Source organism: Rhopalosiphum padi, chromosome 4 (genome assembly GCF_020882245.1).
Source record: "Rhopalosiphum padi isolate XX-2018 chromosome 4, ASM2088224v1, whole genome shotgun sequence".
NCBI lineage: Eukaryota > Metazoa > Arthropoda > Insecta > Hemiptera > Aphididae > Rhopalosiphum > Rhopalosiphum padi.
The window spans coordinates 39,712,647-39,729,345 of NC_083600.1; the positions used below are offsets into that span (position 1 = coordinate 39,712,647).

The 16,699-nt window shown below is 25.8% G+C and overlaps 1 protein-coding gene across 3 annotated transcripts; it reads left to right on the plus strand.

Annotated features, from left to right (window-relative positions):
• Positions 1-119: 119 nt before the first annotated feature.
• On the plus strand, positions 120-15,600 carry LOC132928511 (uncharacterized). Of its 3 annotated transcripts, none has more exons than XM_060993233.1 (9): positions 120-454; positions 4,605-5,023; positions 5,167-5,200; positions 8,799-8,844; positions 8,959-9,095; positions 10,362-10,648; positions 10,715-10,795; positions 10,857-11,089; positions 11,146-15,600. In XM_060993233.1, the coding sequence occupies exons 2-9, from the start codon at positions 4,664-4,666 to the stop codon at positions 15,428-15,430; spliced, it is 5,463 nt and encodes a 1,820-aa protein (XP_060849216.1). In that variant the 5' UTR covers positions 120-454; positions 4,605-4,663; the 3' UTR covers positions 15,431-15,600. The 3 variants fall into 3 exon arrangements, with proteins under 3 accessions (XP_060849216.1, XP_060849215.1, XP_060849217.1); XM_060993232.1 differs by lacking the exon at positions 120-454 and adding an exon at positions 859-1,014; XM_060993234.1 differs by lacking the exon at positions 120-454 and adding an exon at positions 1,085-1,099.
• Positions 15,601-16,699: the final 1,099 nt, after the last annotated feature.

The following is a 16,699-nucleotide window of genomic DNA, read 5'->3' on the forward strand; positions in this document are numbered from 1 at the left end:
TTGGTCCAACTTTGAACTTGGTGAACGGACGGACGGTGATGTGGGTCCAATGATGTAAGGTTTTATCGGTTTTAAGCACAACTAAAATAATATTAATTACTAAAAGTTTTAAATTTTAATATTCGGCCCTGCATACGTATTTTTAGAGTTATAAAATCGTGTTCTAAACTAATCTGACCATTTTTAGCTTTTAATAATATAATATACAACCGGGCCTCCAGACCACTTTAGTCCATGGGATTTCGGGAAAAGTGTCTTGACGACGCGACAGGTCTACCGCGCATCTACGCTACTGCGTACTATAAATATTTTTCGGTAATTGATGTATTGATGTTCAGTTTTATTCGATCATTTCTAACCTCATCCTGTCGTCGACCATTTTAAGAGTGCATCTACTCTAGTATACTCTACTGAGTCTACTCATTTACTCTGCGTCTCTAGCCTCGGCTCTACTGTAAGTATATTAAGTTTAAATGTTTATTTTTTCTTTTAAATCCTAATTCCTAATAACCGTACGCTCCGCGGTCGTAAGACGTAAATTAATAATTTACGTATAATAAAATAATAATAGTTAAATAGGTAATTAACGATTTTATAATAATTAAATTATTAAACACTATACAACAGTAGATTAACTGTATAGTCTATTTGTATTTGGTCCACTAAGGTCACAACGCACACAAGGCGCGTGTATGCCGCCATTGTAAATTGTAATCGTGAGTTTGTTTGTCACATAGATAATAGAACAATCTTTTACATCGTAGGTAGATGAAGATTCAATACAACTATCGCGAGTAAATGCACATACTTATATTGTATCATTTGTATCTAATTAACATTGTTTTGATCATTGGTATTTGCCATTTGGTTTATCGTCGTTGTTATGATTGATCGTCTCGAAGAATGCCCGTGAGATGGAATCACCCGAGCCCACAATTTAAATTTGTTTTTGTCTCGAAATTGATAATGCAGTTATGGAGTTGGGATGGTCAAGACTCAAGACCGACACTGCACGTAATTAATCATAGACATAGTGGCGTCGGTTTTGGTAAATCCTTTACAATCGTCGATAATACAGAATATCATCGATCACATTAGGGTTGGAAAAAACATTAATATTTAACTAAAACATTTTAAGTAAATTTTTATTTATTTTTTTGTTCATTGATATTGTTAGCCACGGGCCACAAAAATATAAGTCGAAGTCCGCGTGTTTCACATGCTTGTCTTAAATGAACTATATGGAACATTAAAATTTAATCAAATTAGATTATATTTTATTGTATTAAAAAAATAGAGATTTAATATTTATTTTAAAAATAAAAATTGTATTTAATATAAATGTAGATACATGTAAATTGTAAAAAAAAAATTTTTTTTTGAACCATAAAAATATAATTTTCACATTCAATTTTTATATAGTTTCCTACCCCAATTTCGTATTTTTTATTTGCAAACATATTGTTTTTATTTACATTTATAGATTTAATACACTTAGGTATTGAATTCTCAATAAATTGGTAAATTTTAATTAATGTCTTGTAGATAGGTACTTATTAATTCTGATAATATTGAAAATATTCATTTAATTTTAACAGTATAATAAACTTTAATATTATATCTAATATCTAATATCTATTATTCTTGTAAGTTTGTTAAATTTAGGATTACCAGATTATATTTTCTTGAACCCGGGCCATTTTGTATGGATATTAATACAAATAAATAATATTTACTTTTTTGATCATTATATTTTTTTTATAGTAAATTATGTATGCAATAATAAGCAATACTCTACAAAAACCTATTATTCATTTTATTTATAAATTATGGTTTACATGCATTTTTAATCAAATTTTACGGGTAAGGTCAGTAAAAAAAAGTAATTCTATAATATTTGATAATTTATCTGAAATTTGATATTTAAGGGTTGTTTTGTTAATCTATGCATGCTCTTACCAGAATACTAAGTTAAACAAAAATTACTGTGATCAAAAAGATATTGTGCTGTTAGTTGTTATAACATTAGATAATACTACATCTTCTAGTATTGATTATAATTAAATAATAGGCTCCATTAATTTTTATTTTTTAAGCAGTTTTACAGTTTTTGATGAATTTTAAAATGTAAGGTTTTAACAAAAAAATTCTAATTTGACTAAGTTTTATTTGAATATTATGTCTCAAATTTGCATCAGCTTATGTGTCAAGTGTAACATTGTCATCTTGTCTCTGTCAGCTGCAGTGGTAGCCTGGACAGGTCGGCGATCGCCGACTGGGCCCTTACAGCCATTACCTGATTGAGCTTCTAAAATATATTATTTTAAATGTTCATAAACAATTTAGTTTGTAGATATTAATCATGTTAGGTGGTCGTATTGTGTTATTTTAAAAATAATAATTACCGTGTGATAAAATACTATATAAATAATATTATAAACGGATAAACCAGGTATTTTACGCCAATTTTACCTTTAATATTTACCTGTAATTTGCACCAAAATATAAAAATATAACATGTATTTTGTGCCACATCTAAAAATTAATTTCAGTAATTTGCGTCACGACAGAAAACGAAATAGAATATGTAATCTGCACCACACTTTTAACTTCAATTGTTGGAATTTAAGTATACCTATATACATTAATTTATTATAACATTATATGGCTGAATTGTATACATTGGAATTATACTTATTTAATACTTTTTTTCAATTACTTTTAATAATTTTCTAGAAATGTATAACTATAAAAATTAACTTGATTGATAAATGATTAAAAATACAATAATATGTTATTTTGTAAAAAAAAATTGTTTAGTTATTTAAAAGTGGCACAAATTACAATTTTTGAAAGTACAAAATGGTGCAGATTATATAATGTCCTTTTATTTAGTTTTATGTGATGCAAACTACAACCTTAGAAAGTGGCGCAAATGACATAAATATTTTTTTCTTCAGGTTGGTTTTGGCGCAAATTTCAAACGTCAGTAAGGTAAATTAGGTATCTTTAAAAATGTAAAACTTAAAAAGGCCCATAATCATTTGCTATTGGTCTCATTGGTTAGGGACCCTTTTAAATTCCAGCCGACCAAATAAAATGAACCCAGGCCACCACTGGTTAGCTGATACCTGTGTGTTTTTATTTGATACCTAATATACTTATAAATATATGACGTATTCAATGGCTATTTTAGATTAAAGTAGTACTATTAACTATTTTATTAGATTTATTTTAATATCTTATTAAAATAGAAAATAAAGTATCATACAATTTTATAAATTATATATTATATATTATAACATATATATATATATATATATATATATATATATGTGTGTGTTTGTATATATTATGTTATGGTCCAGGTGGATAAATAATCATTGTATACAATGCTTAAGATTTTCAAGCCATATGTGGATAATTATGTACATAGACTAAACATTATATACAATGGCCTGACTTATAGTGCCAAGTAGAAAAATTAATAAGCTTGTATCTTCTTGTTTCACATTTTTGAACACAAGTGCAATGATTATAGCCTTGGACTCCTAGGTTGGAAAACACCCTAGCTACTTCCCTAAGTAACAACTGAATGTTGGGTATATCATCAAAACTAACAAAGTGTTCCTTCCAAATTATATACTGATTTCTATTGTAAAATAATGTTTTAGTTTATTTTTGGTTGTACTTAATTTGTAATTTTCCACTGCAAACAAATGTTATATACTAATAATTATTCATTAGTAAAAAATTATGTTAATAACTATACATTTATTGCTTATATAATGCCTGATATTATTACTCCCAAAATCAATCGTAAGTCACTTCGAGCTCTGTCAACACTTGGTACCTACTTTTATTTTTACTTGATTATTAAATTTTACTTCACTTAGTTCACATCAAAAAAATTATTTTCTATGATTAGGTACTAAAATAAATTAATATACATTAGTGTATATTATACCTACATGTTATACACAATGACCGCATCAGTTTTAGCATTGTAGGTAAACAATGACCAGTCTATATGGGAAATAAATATTTATAGTTTACATTGCTCCAATATTACGTGCATTGTATACAATGACCAATTTTTCTACTTGGACCGTAACATGTATATATATTTTAATTTATCCAAAAGTTTTCTAATTTGCTCTAAAATGATGAAAGTATGTTTGTGCCTACAGATTACTTTACTAATTTTCTATTTCTAAAAATATTTCAAAATAATTATTTTAAAATTACTACAATGTTATGAGTGTTATGACACTTATATTCTCTACGGACTAAGGTAGAATGGACTGGAAACACAAACAAGAGAGCAGGTGATCAAGAGTTAGGCCACCTAAGGTTTAGGAGAACTTTATACTTTCATCTAATTTACACGAGAATTTACATGATGAATATAGGTAGTCCTTGAGGCATGTTTGAGTTTCCAGTACATTCTATATTAAGTTAACTCAGTGATATTAACGTGTTTCTTAGAAGATAAATTTAAATATGTGATGCATTAATAATTATAACTTAATATTTATAATAATTTATAATTATTTATAATAATAACCTGTAAACATATTTTTGATGTATATTTTTATTTTCAGATTTACTTACCTCAAGTAATTCAATATTTTTTAATGACAAAAAAGGATCAATAATTAAAATGGATACAACAATAAAAGAAACCTCTAACAACAATCAGACTAATACTACAACAACTGAAGATAGCTCGGACAGAATATTTAATGATGATATTGAGAAGCCAAAAATATCATCCAGTACATTAATACAAATTAAAATGAAAACAAATTTTAGTGAAAATGCTTTTGACATCGTTATAAATAATATCAAGGCAGAAAATTCTTCTCTTTTTAATGACGAAAATAGTGATTCAGAAGATCCTATCAATATACCTTCTAAACCTATTGACACTAAAGATAAAAATCAACAACTAAAAGTAATGTGTAATGTAGCTTCTACATTTAATGAAAAGGATGTAAATATTTCTAAATCAAATTCACAGGTAACTAACCTAACTTATTTTATTGGCTTTAAAAATATATTAATAATATTAGTTAATTTATCTAACTGCATTTTTTATACTCATATTAATTTTTTTAATACAGTTTTGTACACTTTTATCTTATTTGTTTTTTTTTTACGTAGGTACTTACAGATCCAGATCCAGAATTAGTTGAGAGTAAGTGTTTTTTTTTAAATCATTACCTACATTTTTTTTATTTTTATTAGTATTTTATTCTTTTAGTAGCTTAATTTTTAGCAGCTAATAAACTTAATAGTTTATGTCAAATATAATTATTTTTCCCTGTTTAAGTAGTCTTCTAATCATACTAACTCATCAATAGTTCTAATATCTTTTTTCATTTTATCCAATTGTTGTTGAAGTCTCACACGGTCCTTTCCCAGATAAGTTTTTAATAATTTGGGGATGGCCACTAGACTAATTGAAAAGGCGAAATAAAAATATGTTTGATTCAGAAATAGTAATAGAAAAATTATAAAAAAACATATGACGACAGATGCATGAACTAAACACAGACTGAATACTATTATACAACATATTATTATTATCGTTACCGTTGTGTTTAACACAACCATCAATCATCAAAATAAACCCAACATAGTTATTGCATAATATAAAATTAAACTTATTATTTCTACATTCATAATAACATTTATATTTTATTTGTCAATTTTCTGTTACCTACTCTTGTCTAGCCCACTCTATAAATTTATTTTATTTTATTTTATAAATTTTTAATATATATAATTTATATATTTTTGACTATCCATCAGTTCTTGGAAAAAAATGTATTTATTGTGTTTATATGCATATTTAGGTAGTAAACAACATGTAAATTAAATTCAAAATTCTAGAGAAATTAAACATTTTTCAGGCAATTCAAACTATATTCATTTTTAATTTTCTCTTTTCTTTATCTGATAAATTGCACATTTGTACCTATTTACAAATTAAAAATTAAAAAAATTTCACTGATCCTTTTTAATTATCTTTTTCATAATCTGTTATAGACTATACTACATAGTAGTTTCTTATTTTTATAGATAGCAGTTAATTTTAAAATAAATAATTAAATCAACTTGTTCCTTTAAAAAAGGAATGAATGTGAACACATTTTTTTATATACATTGATCATGATCATTTATGAGTTCAGTTTTTAATTAAATTTTACAAGCACTCAAATACTCGTAAAAAATTATTTTTATATTTTTCATCTCATAGTTAACTGTTTTATTTAAATAAATACGATCAACATATCTATTATAATTGTGTTTATTTTTAATAATATGCGTAAAAAAAAAATAATTTACCTGTAACAATTCTTTGTCTTTCAAAGTTAAAACAAGATAGTCGCCAACATTAAACGCAAACTTAACAATCACCACATTCAAAAAACAAGTCCTTAGTAATAACACAGCCTTTATCCTTAAGGATCTTTTTTAATATATTTATAAATATTGTAAGAAACCCATAATATTATATTTTTTTGTTATTAAATAATTACAAAACCCTATTTTTTTTATTTAAATAAGTACTAGAAGTAATATAAAAAAAAAAAAAAAAAATAATGCTTTTACTCTGCTTTAAGAATAACTTATGAAGAATCTTATACTTATTATTTTTCAAGGCTTGAATACAATTAACGTTTTATCTACAAAATGATTTACAAATTTTTACGATTTTGATTTATTACAATCCATTATAGATAGATCCAATTTGATGCCAGAAACTATCCCTAATACAAAATATTCTTTTCGCTATAAATATTATTTTAGACAACAATAAAATATTGATATCTTTGTAGTTTGTACAATAAAGTCATTACTTGTTTTTCCTAATATCTAAAACAGCAACAAATACTATTTTAATCTATGTTTAAAATGTTTATTAGTCCTTCCAATGACCAGCAGTAGCAAAATATCTAAATTAAAAAAACTGAGTGGTACTCGGGGACTGTCTTGGTAAAGCTTATTGCATAGAAATTTTGTAGTTATGTATCATGTAATTATAACTATTTTTGAGCGCGGCTACCGAAAACCGTCCGTCACCACGTCAGGCCCGCAATAAAAGTTATGCAATAGCTTAATAAAAATAATAATCTTGTCACAAAATAAAATTGGTAAAACCATAGATTAAATCAGTGTCGTAGTTATGGGGAGGGGGGAAAGTGGGTGCTTGCCCCCAACCTCCTCTGAAAATTAACTTTTAAACAAAATTTGGCAATTTAAAAAAACTGTATATTAAAAAAAATATTTTTTTAATGTTGTTGAATTGATAAATATATATATAATTATTATTGTTAAGGGTAATTTTGTAAGTTTGTAAAACAATTTACCACAGTAAATATTAGTATTTATATAAAAATATAACTTTTTTTTTAAATAAAATATGTAAGAAATTCTATAATAATAAGTTCTATTTTCTGTCATTTATTTTATTATTTTAATTTACTAATTTATTACTACCTATATACTTATGTATTTGACTTAATATAATCCATGATTCTTATGAATAGGGCTCGGGACTTAAGCATTTGTTTATTTTTATGGATTGGTTTAAAATGTAGTAGAGTGCTATAGAAGTGTATGTCATTTAAACTTCATTTAAATAATTTATTCAATTATGAACTTTGAGTGTTTTTTGCTTTTTTTGACAATTTTTAAAAAAGATGCTTATTTCCAGTTTTTCTATTTTTTTTCTAGTTTTTTCAGAAAATCCCCCGGAAAATCTATAAACAATAAGTCAAAATGTCTCGAAAGTGAAGTTTGATTTTTTTATAATATAAAGATTTATTTATTTTTTTTGATTTTTTTGTTAGAAACTTTTTAATCATTTTGTTTCAATATTTTTTTGTAATATTTAATTATATTATTTTTAGCACAGTTACAAATTATGTTTTTTGATTAAATATTTTTGCTCATATTTAAGTTTTTAAATGCTTATTTGAGTGCTTATAATTATGTTTTTAAGCGTTTATTTTAATGATTTTAAGTGCTACAAGTCTCGAGCCCTGATTATGAACAATTTTAAAATTTTACGCTACTGGATTAAATATACTAGTATATTGAATCTATGATACTAAATAGTATACAGTATAATATTTCAGGAATTCTCAATTAATTTTAATTTTCATCTTTAATATTTTCAAAAATCAAGTAGATAGCGACGCGACGTGTTTTTATATTTTTAAATTTAAAACATCCTTCGCATTTGTGATGGGACGCACTGCCAGTACGCACTGGGAAGAATATTGTATTTCTCCACCAGGATCGTACCATCTGGCTACACTAATTCGATTTTCCGCGTAGTTGTCAGATCCCCCATCTCAGCGATCACTATAGGCCTATAAACTAATTAAATAATTAATCAAGCATCAATGAGCTTTTTAATAATTAAATTATCTTAGTCTTAAAATTAAAATTTGCAATTTAGCATAATTTAGTTTTGTTATAACGGTAACACTGTTTTTTCTAACTTGTAGTTTATCTCTTTTGATCAATGTCTATCTCTACGCGCATTCCATTAGTTTATACTTTTATAGGTCTAACTCAGTCTAAGGCGATTACGCTTACGGTCACGCTTTTTCATTACGAAAAATTATTGTTTGTCACCAAGCCTGGTCCGCGAAAATATTTAGTATCTTATTTTGCTAATTAGTCAGCGGATCTCGATTATTACATTTTAATCATTTTATATAATAAGATTATTTTCAAACATGTAATTTTATATACAAGGTATTTATATTTTTGTATAGGTAAAATTACAAGGATGCGTAGAAGTTCTGGTTCAACTGCAATAACGTAAGTATATTTAAATTTTATTATTATCTTTTAAGTTATAGATTATATCTTTATAATAATTATAGTTGTGATAATCTGTTTGTCTAAAATAGTATGTTGTTTTGATATTTTCAGGCAGTTATCATCTAAATCAACACCACATATTTGCCAAAAATGTTGTTTATGGTGTAAGAAAGCTTTTAGAGTACTTGACAATCCTTTTCATATTAGTCAGTTTCGAAACATTGACAAACAAAATGAATATTTACAAAGTAAGCATTTAGGTTCTTTTAAAAAATATTTATAACATGTACATCTTATTTTACGATTATTGTTTTAAAATTTGTTTTTTCCCTTTTTCTTAACAAAATTTTTTTATTGTGTTTATAACATAATAATATGTGTGCTTATAGCTAACATATCCATTATCTTTTTTTCAATTTTGGCCACATATTTTTCAATTGTAACCCAATTATATTTACTTATCTTAATTACAGACAATAGCTGCTATTTGTTATTTTTTTTTTTAATGAATCATAGTAGTGTAATACTGGGTGATTCTTTTATCATGAACCACTCGTTATTCCAAAAAGTATTCATGTTTTTGAAAACATTTTTTTACATAATTTCAAGTTAAAAAATTATATTTTTAAATATTTTTTAAGTTTTTTACTTTTATGAATGACAACATAATTTTAATTTCATATTCCAAGCGGAATATTTTTCTGAGGAATTTTGATACATAAAAATCGAATTTAGAGCGAGTACTTTATGAGTTATACGTATTGAAAGTTTAGACAAGCGGAGTAGTGGACAAACATTTTGTGAGGTTTTCCGGTACTTGGTGCTCAAAACTTAAAATACTTATAACTCATAAACTACTCAACCTAAATTTGATTTTTATATATATCAAAATACTCAGCAAAATTTTCTGGTTTGGAATATGAAATTAAAACTATGTTGTTATTCATAAAAGTAAAAAGCTTAAAAAAATGTTTTCAAAAACATGAATACTTTTTGAAATAATGAGTGGTTCATGATAAAAAAATCACCGTGTATATTACTGTTAATAATATAAATATTAGTTTCCAAATAAACAGATATAACAATAAATATTTTAAAGAAACATTACTACTAATCGCTTCTAATATTGAATCACTGTTTTAGATTAAATCTTTTAATTTTTTTAGTGCATGTATATTTTGGTATTTCAAAGTGCTTAACAGGTATATTTAAAAAAAGTAAAGATATAGAATAGTACATAACAGCTTATTGATATTATTTATTAAAGTAAATCATAAATAGTTTAAATGTTTATTAAATCTAAAAAAAACTTTTTGTGTTCTCTTGTATCTAAATATTTAGTTTATTTATCTTAAATAAAATTCTAGTAATCGATTAGTACTGTGTCAAACTCCCATCTGTTTTTTCCCTTAAATAATATTGATACATAAATAAGAAATATGATTATTATTATTATTTTCATATTATGTTTATAGATATCTAATTTTAAATATTTGTAAATTTAATGATTTTAGTTGAACCAACGTTAACTATTGATTCATGCCTCTGTGAATATTGTTGGAAATTTCTGGGAAAAACTTATAGATCCAATATGGCTGAAAAAAAAGCAAACAATTCTGAATCATTTTTAGAAAAAAGGGCTAAACTGTTAGAACGATATCCTAAAAAAAATACATCCAAAAATAAATCTCAGTCAAGAAGATGTTCAATGTATCGTTGCTCTAAATATCATGTCCATAAAGTGTCTGTAGAACAATATAAAACAATTACACAAATATTATCAACATATGAATTTTATAATGTAAGTTAATATTATTAATATTTTTTACAATAAATTTAAATTAATATTAAATTATTTTTATTTTAGTTTGTTTTTGTCTCTTCTCTGAAAACAACTCCAGACTATTTGAAGTATCCCTTTTGTCTTTGCAGTGAAGATTTAGCCATAGTAAATATACTTCAAAAATATTTTTGTTAAATATAATTTAAAATAATTGTTTTTTATTTAGATTATTGTAATATCACAATGTCAAATATGTGGTGAAAATCTAAAAGAACCTTTCAACACTGATGACTGGTTAATGTATGATTCATGGAATTTGAAATTGATTAACAATAAAATTCCTTTAATACTGCAATCTGGTATGTTCCTATGTGTGACTTGTAAAAAACACCTTTCTACAGAAAGTGGTGCTTTTCCGTCTGTTTTCTTGCCAAAATTATTGAATCATATCGACTTAATGTAAGACTTGTTTTATATAAATATATTTATCTTTATTAAACTTAACTAAATTTCAGGAAATTACTGCGCTTAAAAGTTTTTGGACCACCACCATATAACTTATTTAATATATGTCAAGATTTAACATATGTAGCATCTCCTATTGTTGTTCCTAATATGATAAAACAAGAGAAACAAGAACATGATCATTCAGAAATAAAAGTTAGTTTTTCTAATCCATTGATTACTGCAACTTATCATTTTGAATATGGCGATGATGAAAATAATACAGAATCAATAACAAGCACTGCATTTTTTACACCAAAATTAAAACCAATAAATGAAGAATTTAATCCTGTAAAACTTGAAGAAGAAAATGTTCAAACTTGTATAGCTAATACAGACTCTAATATGAGTGGTACTGAAATAACAAACTCATTAATTAAGAGCGTTGATGATATAAAACCTGAAATCTTACCTGATCAAAATTCTTCAGAAAATTTATCTGAAAATAATGCCTTTGATGATTTTTCTGATATTTCAACGAATCATGTTGTAACTACCAATATGGGTTATAATAAAGATTTGGTACAATTTCATGTTAAAAATCAATTGAAAAATTATGAAGACACAATATGTAAAAGTGAAAAGATTAATCAATATTCAGGAATTATAAATGTTAATTCATTTCAAAATGAATATCAAGTTGAAAATTTAGAAATTGGTGAAAAGAAATCAGATTTTATTGATACATATTCGTGCCAAGTTAGTAATAAACACAGAAAAATAGCAAATAATCAAAGTAAGTTAAAAATTACTGATGTTTATTCTGAACAAGAAACTATATGTAGTGCTGACCAACATAAAAATAGCACAGATCTTGAAGATAATCAGTGTATGAATGTACTAAATACAATTAATGAGCCACCTAAAGCCATAGTTAATCCTGTTTCGTTAAAGAGAAAATGTACAATTTCAAATGAAAGTGTGAAAAAACAAAGACTGAATGAAACCAACAGTTCCTATGACAATGATTCCACAGGCAATAATACTTCCAGCAATAAAAATACTGCTCATCTAAGTACAAATTCATCATGTATTTTGAATACAAGTTCTGATTATAAGGATAAACATGTCCTAAATTCTGACTTTATTGGTGTTCAAGATCTCCCAAGTAATGTTGATGAAGTATTATTAATGCAACATAGTAATTCAATGAATACTAATGTAGTAAAAACTGTTCTATTAGACGAAGATACATCTGATATTGAATCCTTCTCTTTAACAGATTATTCTGAAAGTATAATATCTGATACTATTTTATCAGATTGTGAAGTGTTTTCTGAAAGTGAATATTCTCCTAATACTTCAGATCTAGAAGTAGAAGAAACAGATTTTTTGGTTATTTTGAATAATTTTGGAATTAAAACAGGTAATAGATGTATACCTGATGGTAAAAAATCATCAGATAGTAAAATTTCGTCAATTGATAAAAAGGTAATAGAATTTAAAAAAAATACACATCTATTAGATAAACTAAAAGATATAAATTGGGAAGTTGTGTGGTCTGATAGTGATTCTTCACTAGATGAGTCTGAATGTATGGATGAAAAAACAATAGCTGATGATGAAATTAAACCAATATCTGATGACAAAGAATCCCAATGTATAATTATATCTGATAATGAAGAGGAGTTCAAAAAAAAATCTACCTGCAATATTATGTCTGAGAAAAAGAATGCTAGAATAGAATGTGTGATTATATCTGATGATGAAACTGAACCACTGCCTAATGACAAGGAATGCCAATCTATGATTATATCAGATGATGAAGAGGAATTAAAAAAAAAATCTACCTGCAATATTATGTCTGAGAAAAAGAATGCTAGAATAGAATGTATGATTATATCTGATGATGAAACTGAACCACTGCCTAATGACAAGGAATGCCAATCTATGATTATATCAGATGATGAAGAGGAATTAAAAAAAAAATCTACCTGCAATATTATGTCTGAGAAAAAGAATGCTAGAATTGAATGTATGATTATATCTGATAATGAAACTGAACCACTGCCTAATGACAAGGAATGCCAATCTATGATTATATCAGATGATGAAGAGGAATTCAAAAAAAAATCTACCTGCAATATTATGTCTGAGAAAAGGAATGCTAGAATAGAGTGTATGATTATATCTGATGATGAAACTGAACCACTGCCCAATGACAAGGAATGCCAATCTATGATTATATCAGATGATGAAGAGGAATTCAAAAAAAAATCTACCTGCAATATTATGTCTGAGAAAAAGAATGCTAGAATTGAATGTATGTTTATATCTGATAATGAAGAGGAATTCGATAATAGAATATTATCTACCTGCTGCAACAAGAATAAGATTGATAGAATAGAGTGTATAATAACTGCTGATGGAATTAAATCACTGTCTGGTATTAAAAAATCCCAGCCTATAATTATATCTGATAGTGAAGAAGAATTCAATAATATAAAAGTATCAGATATTATAACAATATCAGACAGTAAAAATATAGTTAATCCACAAGCTTTAAAAACATTTAATACTAATAATTCAATAATTAAGTCTGGCTATTTTGAATTTCCATGTTTAGAAAATGTTGGTGAATATGGTGATAATGAACCTGACAATCCACAAGATTATTTGGAAAGCGTGTATGCAGCAATAAAATACTTTTTTACCGAAGTTGGTGATCAATCAATGAAAAATTTATATTCTCAAATAGGCAATGAAGCAGAGACACTTCTGTATCTAATGGAAAACTTACGAATGCTTTACAGTGGGGAACTTGTTCTTTCTGAAAACGCTGCCCCCATTGCTAAAGAATTTTACGATGAGCAAATGGGATCTTTATATCATTATTATGGTGACCCTAAAAACAATATCAATGCTTCAAAGCCATATATACACCCATCATCACGTCTACATCAGTACAGCAAACGATTATCGCCTACTGTTGAACCTCTTGTCATCAAAGACATTACAACTGCTAATTCAACTATCCAGAATACTTCAAATGTTTCAATTGCTTCTCCAAATTATATTGCAGCAGACATGCGTTTATCTAAAGTAGTAGATAAATGTTCTCCCAACAAAATTACAAAATCATTTCCTTTACATATTCCAGTATCCAAACCAAGAAATAATATACCAGCTAAAATTGTATCCATACCAAGAAATAATAAACCAACTAAAATTGTATCCAAATCAAGAAATATACCAGCTAAAATTGTATCCAAACCAAGAAATAATATACCAGCTAAAATTGTATCCATACCAAGAAATAATAAACCAACTAAAATTGTATCCAAATCAAGAAATATACCAGCTAAAATTGTATCCAAACCAAGAAATATACCAGCTAAAATTGTATCCATACCAAGAAATAATATACCAGCTAAAATTGTATCCATACCAAGAAATAATATACCAGCTAAAATTGTATCCATACCAAGAAATAATATACCAGCTAAAATTATATCCATACCAAGAAATAATATACCAGCTAAAATTGTATCCATACCAAGCAATAATATTATATCCATACCAAGCAATAATATTGTATCCATACCAAGCAATAATATTGTATCCATACCAAGCAATAATATTGTATCCATACCAAGCAATAATATTATATCCATACCAAGCAATATTGTATCCATATCAAGCAATAATGTTATATCTATACCAAGCAATAATATTGTATCCATACCAAGCAATAATATTGAATCCATACCAAGCAATAATATTATATCTAAATCAAGATCTAATAACCTACCACCTTATATTGTATCCATACCAAGCAATAATATTGTATCCATACCAAGCAATAATATTATATCCATACCAAGCAATAATATTGTATCCATACCAAGCAATAATATTATATCAGCTAATATATCTAAATCAAGAGATAATAACCCACCACCTTATATTGTATCCATACCAAGCAATAATATTATATCAGCTAATATTGTATCTAAGTCAAGGGATAACATTATTGCAGCAACTAATATTGTTTCTAAGTTTTCAACAACCCCTACAACATACACAAAGCCATTATCAAACAATGTTTACTCATGTATACCAAATAGTAAACCAACATTAACACCATCATTTAACCATCAAAGTGAAATTAAAGTTCAATTACCATTTGCTATTAAGGTAGCAAAACCCGATAACACTAACGTTTGTTATCAGCCCCGATTCATTCGGCCCCAATTTCTTCGGCCGCCGCCACCGGCTATTCCGCTGCCAACTGCAGTGAGATCATCACCCATGCAAGTAAATCTTCCAGTTCTCAAGCAAAAAAAACCAAGATAATGTATATTATTATAAAAAATGAATAATACATTTCAAATGGTATAGTTAAATTTTATTTTGAACTACAATTATTTTTCTTGTAAATCAATAAATTATGAATTAAATCACAACATGCATTTTTAATTATTATGTAAGGTGAATAAATAAATTAAATTTAAACATTGAAAATATTAATGATATCGCTTATATATACTATTTGTGTAGTTACACCTAATCTTAAATCTTGTTTGTTGTCTTTATAATATGACATGATAATTTACAATTTATATAATTAGAGATCTTTTATTATTATTTTTTTTTAATTTGAAAATGCTTAAAAATACAACTGATTTATTTTTTAAAACTTTCTTTTGCATTACAACTAAATTTATTTTGACTGATTTTATAACTAATTATATTATTTTAAATTATACTATGTAAAATAAACACAAAATTAAAAATGAATTTAATTTAAACATTCAATATTATCCATACTATTTGTGTAGTTATAATATAATATTAAATCCTGTTATCTATATAATATGATAAAATTAATTAACATTTATATCTATTTTACAAAATTATCTACTTTTTTTTTTAATGTTGACAATTTTTCAAAATGAAAATAGATATTGATTTATTTATTATTAAAATTAATTGATACATAATATGTTCATTTATCACTGAACTCTGTACCTACAACAATACCAACAATTGGCTTGATAAGAAAATGAATGAATAAGTACTAATTATCGTATGAGCGCAGCGATGATAAAAGTTATTGTCATCGTGGTTGTTTGGACTGTAGACGAAATTCTATTATTAAATACTATACCAAAGCTGGCAAGACTAGTCATTTTATTTTTGATGAGATAAAAATCTTTATGAATATAGTTAAGGGTATATTTAAAATAAAAAATAACTTAACTTTTAACTTGAATAAATTATTATTTTCCTGAAATTTTGTAACAGCTAATTTAATTTTTTTTGTTTTTAAGATAAAATAATTGAAACTAGTTTAAAAATTGATTAAATTGTCTAGCTTTGTTGGTGTTTTACAGTTGTGAAGTTGTGGGTCATCCAAATGTACTTGTAAACAAAATATATTCAAATTATTCTATATTTGTTTACTGTTCAAAAGTGATTATCTTTAAAAATGTGTAAAAATAAAACTAATTATATTAATAATAATAATAATATAGATTTAAATAATTAGATAGCATAGACTTAAGTTTAAGTAATCTATTTAAATTTGACTTGGGAAGTTGGAAAAAACTTGGTGTAACACTT

Bases quoted from the DNA above. Each gene is read 5' to 3' on its own strand.
- LOC132928511 (XM_060993232.1), top strand. From the start codon at position 975: ATGGAGTTGGGATGGTCAAGACTCAAGACCGACACTGCAC. The intron at 5,201-8,798 runs GTAAGTGTTTTT...ATTTTTGTATAG, and splicing joins AGATCCAGAATTAGTTGAGA to GTAAAATTACAAGGATGCGT. The intron at 11,090-11,145 runs GTAAGACTTGTT...ACTAAATTTCAG, and splicing joins TTGAATCATATCGACTTAAT to GAAATTACTGCGCTTAAAAG.